This window comes from Pteropus alecto, unplaced genomic scaffold (genome assembly GCF_000325575.1).
Source record: "Pteropus alecto unplaced genomic scaffold, ASM32557v1 scaffold194, whole genome shotgun sequence".
NCBI classification, from domain to species: Eukaryota; Metazoa; Chordata; class Mammalia; order Chiroptera; family Pteropodidae; genus Pteropus; species Pteropus alecto.
In genome coordinates, this window is record NW_006436281.1 from 1,261,807 (window position 1) to 1,272,492 (window position 10,686).

Consider the following 10,686-nt stretch of genomic DNA (forward strand, 5'->3'; position numbering starts at 1 on the left):
CCCCACCCCACCCACCAAGCCAACCTTGAGGTTCTCGTGGTTGAGATCAGTCTTGTGCTTGTCAGTGGGCTTGTAGCCCCCGTGCCGGTCCTGGATGATGGGGTCAAAGAGCTCCTTGAAAACCACGTAGGACTCCTCGTCACCGGCCACACAGCCCACGGTCATGATGAAGGGGTGACCTGGGGGTCAGCGTGAGGTCAGAGGTGCTTGGCCCCAGCAAAGAAGACCTGGTCTCCTGGGTAGAGTGTAGGCTGCATGTGTGCGTGCACGCGTGCACATGCACAGGGGTTCATTCAACCTCTGGGTCAGAACGGACAAGGCTGAAGTTTGGTAAAAACGGGGAGGAGAGGCTGAGAAAGGTCAAGGTGGCCTCTGGGGTGAGGGAATAATGCTGGGGGCCAGGCAAAGGAGAAGGGAGAGTCTCAGGGGGGCCGGTTACAAGGTCTTAAAACTGTTACCACTGATCATAGAATTTTCACCTACAATTTTTCAGAACCTTAGACTCTCAGCTCCCACAGAGAATAAGAGACTTGCAAGACGCCCTCACTCGCCAGACAGAGAGGCAGCGGCCTGGAGAGAGGGGGCTTCTCTCCTCAGTCACGCGATGAGTTCGAGACTAAGACTAGAACCTGGTCTCCTGTGACCAGGTGCACTGGTGTCCACCGGGAACACCCCTGTCAGATTCCGAGTGCTCACTTTGTCCCAGGCACTGCTTTGGCACTGTATGTTGTCACATACACTGGCTCTTAAGTCGTCACAATACAGGTGCCCACTTTTTAGGCATGGCAAACAAGGCCGGGGGAGATCAAATGACTTTCTGGGGGAAGTCTCACATTGCGCTCCTGTGCATTTGCCGAGTGGTTTACTATGTATGTGTCAGGGCCTGTCCCCGGCCCTTTCCACATGTGAATTAATGTGTTTCTCACAACAGCCCCGTGAGTATAATCCCCACCTCACAGATGAGGAAACTGAGGCCCAGGGAGGCGGGGTGGAGGCCTGGCAGGCAGCCTCCGAAGCACCGCCCCCCTCCTTCCAGTGCCGGCGACACTCCGCCCTGTTACCTGGGTTGTCCACACCTGTCTGGATGACATCGTCCAGAGTGAAGCCGGAGGGAGTCTCCTTGTCCCGCAGCTTCTTATAGAGGTCAAGGGTCAGCACCTTGGCCATATGGTTGTTATGCTTGCTGAGGTCTGGGTACTCCTCCTCCGGCTTGTAATTCAGCTTGTATTTGTTGTGGGTGTTACCGAATGGCATGGTGGTGGTGTGGGGGGGCCTGGGGGGCCTGGGGGGCGAGAGGGAGAAGGTTAGCTCGCCTCCAGCGGCGACCAGCACGGTAATAGAGCGAGGCTCTGGGGTCGGGCAGGCCAGAGAGCCAGTCTTGACCCCTGTGCTGCGTGACTTGGAGAGACACAGGCCCCTGTGTTTTGACAGGATGCATCAGGAGCCTTGGATTAGGATCCCAGCTCTGCGACATCTTAGCAGGTGACTGTGGACTTGTAACCTTGTCAGAGACTCAGTTTCTCTCCAGCTGGAGAATGGAGGGGGGAACCTTCATGTCGGAGTAGTAAAATCTGGAGTAGTTTCTAGAATCAGACAGCCTGGGTTTGAATCCCAGCTCTGCCGCTTACTACAAGCTGTGTGACCACGGGCAAGTTTCTTAACCTCTCTGTGCCTCACGTTACTCCTCTGTGAAACTGGGTTCATAATAGCACCCCGCTCTTGGGGCTGTGGGAGGATTAAGGAAGTTAATGTATGTAAAGGACTTGGAATAGTGCCCGCCCCACAATAAGCCTTATTCTGCTCAGCTATTACTATTATTATTCCTGTTGTCATTGTTGTTGTTATTGTTGTTATTTGAAAGGTCTGTGTGAGGAGGAGCTGGTGCGAGGTGGAGGGTGTTGCTGGGAATGAGTGCATGAGCAGGGAGGGGACAGTGTCTCTCTGAAGGTTCTTGGGTGCTCAGTCAGGGGGTGAAGGGCAGGGTGGACGAAAGCGGGTGGGGTGGCTGGCCCCCGCTCTGTGTGCCGACAGCTCTTCCACGGGGCTCAGGTGGGAAGAAAAGCTCAGCCTCTGGGGTCGACAGAGCTGGGTTCGAATCCCACCAATGCCATTTCCCTGCTGTGTGACCCCAGGCCAGTTGCTCAGCCTCTCTGAGCCTCTGTCTCCTGTGAACTGAGCCCTCCTCACGGGGTTGCCAGGAGGATTCTTCGAGGCCGGGCATGTGGCCGGCTGAGCACCAGCCCTGGTGCGGAATTGGGGCCCAGCGTCTCGGGGCATGGCTGCTATTATTGTTATTATTACTTTTATTCACAAGACTCAGAAAGGAGGAGGGATCCTTCAGTGGTGGTGATAGGGTGGGACACTCGCTCCCAGCTCCAGGAATGGGGAGCAGGGAGGATGGTGGGACGACTGGGAGGGACCACGATGAGGCATCAGGCCAGGGCGACGGGGACCCTTGAGAGACCTCTGGAGCTGCTGTGCGGGGTTGGGGATTATTTTTAGAGTCTGGCAGACTCTTCCTCCTCCCCCCTATCCAGCTGCCACCCCCCCACCCCCACATTCCAGGGGCTCGCCTTGCACCAAGTCAGCAGGCAGGAGACAGGTGGGCCGGGGCGAGTGAAAGGACGTGCATCCAGGCCTCGGGGCTCAAGGGCTGCAAGCCCAGAAACCTCCCTTCAGAGGGTGTCCCCGCCCCCATCCCTGCTGGGGACAGGCCAGGAGAGGGCACCAAGGCAGGATGAGTGAGCCCAAGGGACAAGAGCAGAAATAGCCCCAGAGCCACACACAGGTCACTGTGAACCCCAGATCACACCATAAGCAAGAGTCACACATGCATGCCTCCAAATTTAGGGACACACCCAGGATACAGGCACCCGTGCAGGAGCCACGGAAAGGCAGGCGCAAGGACACACTGCTGGGGGACACAACGGGGACCCACAGGGTCACAAATGCAAAGCCCCCACAGTGCCTGCTCCTGCAGAACCCTGGCCGGTGGGTGATACGCAGGCACCTCGCACGGCTTGTGGCGCCCAGTTCTGGTGACAAACCATCATGAACACGGGCCAGGCCCCCAACCCCTTGCAGGAGGTGACAGCTGGCAGCTGTCAAGCCTCCTTTCTTCTCCAGGATCCCTCCCCAGGACCCTGTGCCACAGAGATCACGAGTCACAGCATGAGCTGGGGACTCACAGATGGAGGGGACTCCCAGACACAAGGTCAACCTTCCTACACACTGACTCGCCTGCAGGAGAACGTGGGAGCAGACAGACATGCAGGGCCCCTTCCTGAGCCGGGCCAGCCTCCGGCAGCCACGGGGTCCCACTCTGGACCCCTCCCCAATCCCCACCCCGGGTGGTACCTGTCTGGGCTGTGCTGAAAGGGGCTGTCTGTGTCCTGTAGGCACCACTGACCCGAAGGAAGAGCCTGCAGCCCTGGCCTTATATAGGGGCTTTGCTATTGGCTGGGAGGGGCTGCCCCTGGGCAGTGGGCCAGAGGGCAGCTGAGCCTCTCTCCTCGCTGCCCAGGCACCGTGCCCACCCCGAACCCAGGCGTGCCTTGCGCCCAGCCCCATGGCCTTGTATGGGCCTCCCTAGGACAGCCCCGCCAAGCTGATCCCCTGACCAAGTGCTGAATCGGGCTGGCGGGGACTGCTGGCCCCTGGCCAGGGACATGGGATCGTCGCAGGAAATGTCCCAGGCACGTAGAAGCCACCTTCCCCTGGCCTTCCTGTACCCAGGCCTCTCCTCAGCCCCCAGTGGTCTGGAAAACGGCAAGCGTTGACCCCTTGCCCCTGGGGACACTTCCCAATGGCCCCAGGAGCGCCAGGTACCCCGTTTTCCAGAGGAGGAAGCGGAGGTCCAAAGAGGCTGTCACCCAACTATAGGTAGCCTATGAACAAAACTGAGGTTGGAACTCTGGGCTGCCTGCCCCCCAAATTCCGGGCTTAGATGCGCTTTCGTCCTTGGGAGTGAGTGGGTGGCGGGAACTGAGGCTCGGCTGAGTTGAGGTTCAAACTCGAGGCCAGGGTTGGAGGCCGTGGTCACCGTCCCCTCTCCCGCCCTCCCCGTGACGGTGACGTGGTGAGATTTCCGCTGTGGAGGGGACAGGGAAGGACTCGCCCGGGACGGGAGTTTATTTTTAGAACGCGCTTTGCTGTCTCTTCTGCACAGCCTGAGAACCCGGGGCGCTGGGGAAGCGGGGGCACAGGGCAGGTGTCGGGGGGTGGGGTCGCCACGTGTCCGGGTTAATTATAACCAGGCTTCTCGGGTGTCCCTGGGCCTTGCCTCCTTACAAGGGCAGCGGCGGCCCCTGGAGCTTGTCCCACCCCCAGGGGAAGGGGGCAGGGCGGTGACTCTGGTCAGAGCTGGGTGCACCGCTCACGCAGATTTGGGCGCAGCGGAAGTTCTTAGCATCTCCGCTGCAGCTGGAGATCTCGGAGGCTGAGAAGGGGCATCTGTGGAAGAGGGGACGCACAGAGGAAGCCGCCGCCTCCTCCTGGAAGGCACCAGGATTGCAGGTCAAGCAGTGGGCAAGGGCAGGAAGCCCCAAGATTGCAAAGAAGAAGAGAACGGTCCCTCGTCTCTAGGGTCCCTCCCTTCGCCCGGCTCTTACCCATTTCTTCCCAGGTGGGCGGGACTGACTTAGGGAAAGGGGCCCTCTCTGCCTCTCCCCAGAGTACTGATGGAGAAGGGGGTGCTTAGAAAACTTTTCCTTGAGGCCCAGACCCTGATCTTTCCACCCACCTGTCCCTTCACAGCAAAGTCAGAGTGATGGAGGTCTCTCTCCTGGTTAGGGAAACTGAGGCGCAGAGGACCAAAAGGAACTGGTTTGGAATCGTTACGCATTTATCATTTTCACAATTACACATTGAGCAATTACTGGGGACACAGCAGAAAACAACCAAAACCCCTGGCCACATGGAGGTGACATTTTAGTCACAGTGAACAAGTAAATATATGCGGTCATGTTGGGACAATAAAGCTTTGAAGGAAATTGAAGGAGGGCACACAGCAGAGGAGATGAGATCAGGCCTCTCTGGGGAGGTGACATCTGAGCAGAGACCTGAGGGAGAGGAGGGAGACTGCCGTGTGGGGAATCCGGAAGCGGGGAACAGCAGGTGCAAAGGCCCTGAGGTGGGAGTAGCTTGGCATATCTGAGAGACGGGGTGGAGGCTGCAGGGCTGGGGCAGATGGGACAGAGGGGAGAGTGGGAGAAGGAACATGGGGCTGGAGAGGGGACAGGAGCAGACCAGTCAGGCCCTGGGGGCTGTGGAGGAGCTTCCAGCCACTGCGGGCTGTGAGCAGAGGAGGCAGAAGATCCAGCCACATCGCACGCATTGTGGGTGGCACAGCCCAGCCCTCTGCGCCCTTGATAATCCCTCGTGGGGACATTTGATACTCTTTTTGGCCACATGGCATCAGAAGCCCTTTCTACACTTGGGGAGCTCTCCCACCCTATAACTGCCTCCTTTGGAGAAGCCAAAAATGTCAGACACTCTGTTTCCCAGAATCCTCTGTAGTAATATCCCACTCTGAAAAATCAGGTTCAGAGAGGTTACGTGACTTGCCCAAGGTCACACAGCTGGGAAGAGGCAGAGCTGGGAGTCAAACTGGCACAGGGCTGCCAAGATTGGGTTCAAGCTTTGGTGACAATAATTTCTAGGCCTCTCAGCTAGGTCAGACAGTATCATCAACCCAGAGCCCCTCTCTAGGTCTTCAGGCCCTGACAATTTGTACCCACTTCCCCACGCCCCCTTTATAACCCCAGCAGTCTGGCTTCAGGGTCCAGCACTTCATATGTATATATAAATGTAATTCCCCAACAGTCCTATGAAGTGGATACTGTGAATTTTACAAGTCAGGAAAACGAGGCCCAGAGAGGTTAAGTCACTTGCCGAAGTCACACAGCTGGGAAGTAGCAGAATAAGACTAGATCAGATAGTCAGTTCTTAAGCTTGTATTCATAATCCCTTCCTGATCTCACCTGTTCATGCTGAAGCCCCATTTTACAGACAATGGACTGAGGCTGAAAAAGGGATTGGGAGTTGCCCAAGGCCATAGCCAGTATTTTGGAATTCCAGAGCTTGCTCGCTTCCCTTCACCCACAAGTTCCTGGCATTGCAGAGCAACCCTGCTCCCAAACTCTTCCTTTTTTCCTATCACTCCCCCTGTCCCTATCCCTCTCCTGGGGATGTGACGACTGCCACAGCTCAGGGAAGACTCTGGGAGGCAGGACACCACCATGGCCCACCAGAAAACTCTCCTCATCCACCTCCAAAATTCCTCTCCCAATCCTGGTAGTCTGTGATGCCAGCTGATTCAGAGAAAACAAGTTATAAATCAAAGCCAGCCCCAGAGCCAGACAGTTAAGGATCTGCCCACTCCTTCTTTATCCTGGAAGTGCAATGCCAAGTCTTCTGCAGCTCATATGGTGGTAATGCGGGGAAAGACACAAATAAGACAGTCTTTCATGACTCCCCTCCTGCCCTGCCCTGCCCTGCCCAGATCCTCCAAATCAGTCTTTATCAATTTAGCTATACATTGTCCTCTAGGTGCTGCTGTAGCTGCATCTCATGGTGTTTTTTGTTTGTTTGTTTTATTTTTTGGTAGTTTTTCTATTCTGTTATCATTTCAAATTTTCTCTTTACATTGAAACTTTTATATTTGGAGTGGATGGGTGGTCATATTTATTCATATTTTAATTTCTTAAAGTTGCTTTTTTATTGAGGTATAACATATTCACTGAAGTGCCCTAATCTTAAGATCAATGAACTTTTGTATATGTGTACACCTGAGTAACCAAGACCAAGATAGTGACTATTTCTAGCACCCTGAAAAGGTCTCTCAGTCAATGTCACCTCTCTTTTTCCAAAGGAACCACTATCCTGGCTTTTGACACCATAGATTAGCTTTGCCTGTTACTGAACTCCATATAAATAGAATCATACAGAACTCCCTCTCTTTGGTCTGATTTCTTTTGATCAACATTCTGCCTGTTGAAATTTATTCACATTATCACATGTAGCAATAGATCATTCTTTAGCAGGTTTTGTTATGTAGTAGTTTGATTCTTGGTCACTTCTAAATACTTTCTAATTTCTGTTATGATTTCTTCTTTGTCATATGAATGGCTTTTTAAAAAATCTTTTTATTAATGGATAAAAGATGAGACAACACCTAAGGGAATAATAGACAGCTGTTAAAAACAAATAAAACTAATCCATATGAACCACTTTGGAACAATTGCCAAATATATTAGTCCCTTCAGGCTGCTGTAACACAGACTGGGTGGCTTATAAACAACAGAAATTTATTGCTTACAGTTCCGGAGGCTGGAAATCCAGCACGGTCAGGTGAGGGCCCTCTTCTGGAGTGCAGACTTCTTATATCCCCATGTGGCAGAAGAGACAAGGGAGCTCTCTGGGGTCCTTTTTATAAGGGTACTCATCCCATTCACGAGAGCTCCCCTGTTATGACCTAATCACCTCCCAAAGGTCCCACCTCCTGATACTGTCACTTTGTGGGGTTAGAATTTCAATATGTGAATTTGTGAGGGACACAAATATTCAGACCATAGCACCAAGATATATTGCTAAGTGGGAGGAAAATCAATATACACCTATCGCCACAAAAATACTGTGAAACACACCACCCCAAAATGCAGTAGCTTTAAAATGGACATGGGGTTGGCTGGTCTGGGCTGGCTCAGCTGGGAAGCTCTGCTCCATACTGTTGAAAACAAGACAACAGGCCCCAAATAGACTTATGCTAAGACCCACGTCACCAAGACTTAATGACAGTTTCAGCTCTTCCAGACATGGAACCTTAAACTAGTCGATCAGGAATCACCTGGTCAGCACCAGTGAGGTCATCTACCTGGTTGATCGACCCTGCCACCCCCTGAGGGAGTGACCTTGCACCAACCAAGTGCTTTTTCGCCTAGAATAACTTCCTTGTTCTCGCTCCCTTCTGCCTAGAAATCTTGCATTTCGTGCAGCGTCTCGGAGCTTCTTTCTGTCTGTTCTATTGGACGCTGCCCTATTCGGATTGATTTGTGCTCAAATAAAGTCCTAAGATTGTGACTATGACTTGGTTTCCCTTTTAACAATACGTAGATGTGGGGTGTGGGCGGAGGGAGGCGCAGCCACACAGCGGAAGCCTTTCTCAGGCCTATGCGGGGGACACAAAAGGAAACGAACTGACACAGTCGTCACTTGTGCCCCTCTGCCATTGGCCAAAGCAAGTCGCACGACCACACCCAAAGTCAAGGCCATCATTCGGTCTTTCTTAAATGGGCACTCGTGCTCATACATCCACATACAATTCATAACCGTGGAACATCTCTGAAGGATATTAGAAACCAGTAATCATGTATTTGGGGATCAAGAGAGACAAAGACTGACTTTTCAACTCTAGTCTCTTGTTGTCTGCGAACGTTTTTCTTCTAACAATGCATTACTTTGTAAATTTAAAAAGGGAGAGCTTTTTAAAAATTGTGGCCCAGAGATGACAATAGAAAAGCCCCCAACCCATCTGCCCATTTTCCTGACATAGCAAACTGAGGCCGTAAGAGATAGAGTGGGGGTTTTGTTGAGTGTCTTCTGTGAGACTTGCACTTGGGGCCTTCGGGGGATGGCTGCATGGATTCAGGGGCTCTGCTGCTCCTTGCCTGTGTGATCTCGGATGAATCACTTGACCCCTCTGTGCCTCATCTTCTCCTGTGGAGCGGGTACAATCATAGCCTCTACCTCCTAGGGTTGATATGAGGATTCATAGAGTTAATTTACAAGACTCGTCATAGGGCCCGTCCCAGGAAAGAACTCAACACTCCAGCCCTCAGTGGTGTGCGAAAGTGCTTGGCACAGGGCCAGCCCAAGAGATGGCCGCCTTAGTCAACATTTTTTTTCTTGCAGGCTTTGTCTCATTTAATCCTCACCGCTCTGTTTGGTGGTGAGCGTGATCATTCCAGGTTTGTAGATGAAGAAATCTACATCGAAAAATCATCGCTTGTCCCAGGTTACACGAAAGGAGATGGCAAGATCAGGATTTGAACTCAGATCTACCTGGCTTCGATTCCCTCCCATGTCCCCCATCCACACCCACACCCACATCTGCACACATAGTGTTTATTTTTGGCTCCTCTGTGCTAAGTCTTTTATGAGGATTACTCATTAATCCCCAGGACAGCCTCACAAAGTAGGTTACCCTTCTGAGTCCCATGCTAAAGACCAGGAACCTGAGGCCCAGAGAGGTTAGGTCCTGGCTCAGGGTCCACACAGCCAGCAAATTACAGAGAGGTCCCTGTACTGCTTCATAGTGTGTGGCAGATCCAGAACCACTGGGAGATGTCTGAGGCCAAAAGAGTTGGGGTGGGGGGCTCGGCTGCCCCCTTCTCCCCTGTGCCCTCAAAATAATCTGGAGAAGTTAGAGTGTGACTCTGAGTTTTATTTTCCATTATTCAATCAACATCCACTCTCCTTCTCTGGGTTCTGTCTATGTTGGGTAGCGCTGGGGACTCAATAGTAAGTCCATGTAGGAGATGACGGCCCAGAGTAGGCAGGGCTGGGATGTGGGAGCCCAGGAAGCCTCAGGAGCCTGGAAGGGGCGTCTCATCCAGCTTGGGAGTCGGGGATCCGAGAAAGCTTCCGGGAGGAGGGAGCATTTGCACTGGGACCTGGAGAACAGGTGCGGAGCTGCGCTGGAGTCGGGCATCTGGTCCACGGGCCAGCGGCGCCCTCTTCTGGAAACATCTTGTAGTGCAGTAGCCGGGGTACTGCAGGGGTTCTGTAAAGCTCGGGTTGAACCACATTTTGCGATGCTAGAATCCTGTGCGCCCAGCTTTGGCCAATGTACGTTTGGAGGACTTGATTTAGTCAGCCCGTCACTCAAAAAAAATGTTCATTGAGCCCCTGCTTTGCGCCAGGCTCTGTTCTAGTGCTAAAGATTCAATACTGACCACACAGAGGGGGAAAAAACAATATTACATCGTGCGATCATTAGCTAATATTTGCTAAATGCTTCCTATCCATTTATTAACTCATTCAATCTTCGCAGCTTTGGACGATCCCCATTTTGCAGATTAAAAAACCGAGGCACAGAGAGGTTAGGTTGCTTGCCCAAAGCCTGCACAGCCAATAAGTGCTGAAATCACATTTGAACCCACAGCCCAGGTTTTATCCATTACATTATCTCCCCAATAATGTGATGTAACATAACATAATAACGTTATATAATGTTACACAAAATACTTTTAGGCCCTCGGAAGTTTTGTGAATCAAGTCAAGTGGGGGAAGGAGTATTTTGTGGGAGGGGTAATTGGAAGGGGCAGTCAGGGACGGCCTCTCAGAGAAAGCGCCTTTGAGGAGAGACCGGAATAATGGTGAGCTCTATGGGAAGAGAGGTCCAAGCAGGGGCATAGCCAAGGCAAAGGCCCGGCGGCAGGCACTGCGAGGCTATATTATAGGTCTGGCTTCCGAAGTTTCCAAAATTCCCAGTTTTTAAGTTTCTGGCTCTTCGAGGCCCCCGTTTCCAGGCCTCTGGCGTGCTGGAAGCGTCCCCAGGTTCGACGTGCCCCGAAGGCTCCCGGCTCCGCCTCCGAGGTGCTGCTATTCCCACTGGACCCTCGCCGCGGGGCTCAACTTTCCCCGAGCGGTGGGCGGGGCCGGCCTCACCTGCGGGGGGCGTGGCTC

General features: G+C 53.0%; 1 protein-coding gene across 1 annotated transcript in view; it reads right to left on the reverse strand.

The window, feature by feature from the left end:
• Window positions 1-1,254, reverse strand: part of CKM (creatine kinase, M-type) — a 6,230-nt gene extending 4,976 nt beyond the window's left edge. Inside the window, exons 1-2 of the mRNA XM_006911793.1 lie at window positions 1,062-1,254; window positions 25-179 (exon numbers count right to left, since the gene is read on the reverse strand). Of these exons, the coding sequence (XP_006911855.1) occupies window positions 25-179; window positions 1,062-1,254 (348 nt within the window). The remainder of the gene's footprint in view (window positions 1-24; window positions 180-1,061) is intronic.
• Window positions 1,255-10,686: the final 9,432 nt, after the last annotated feature.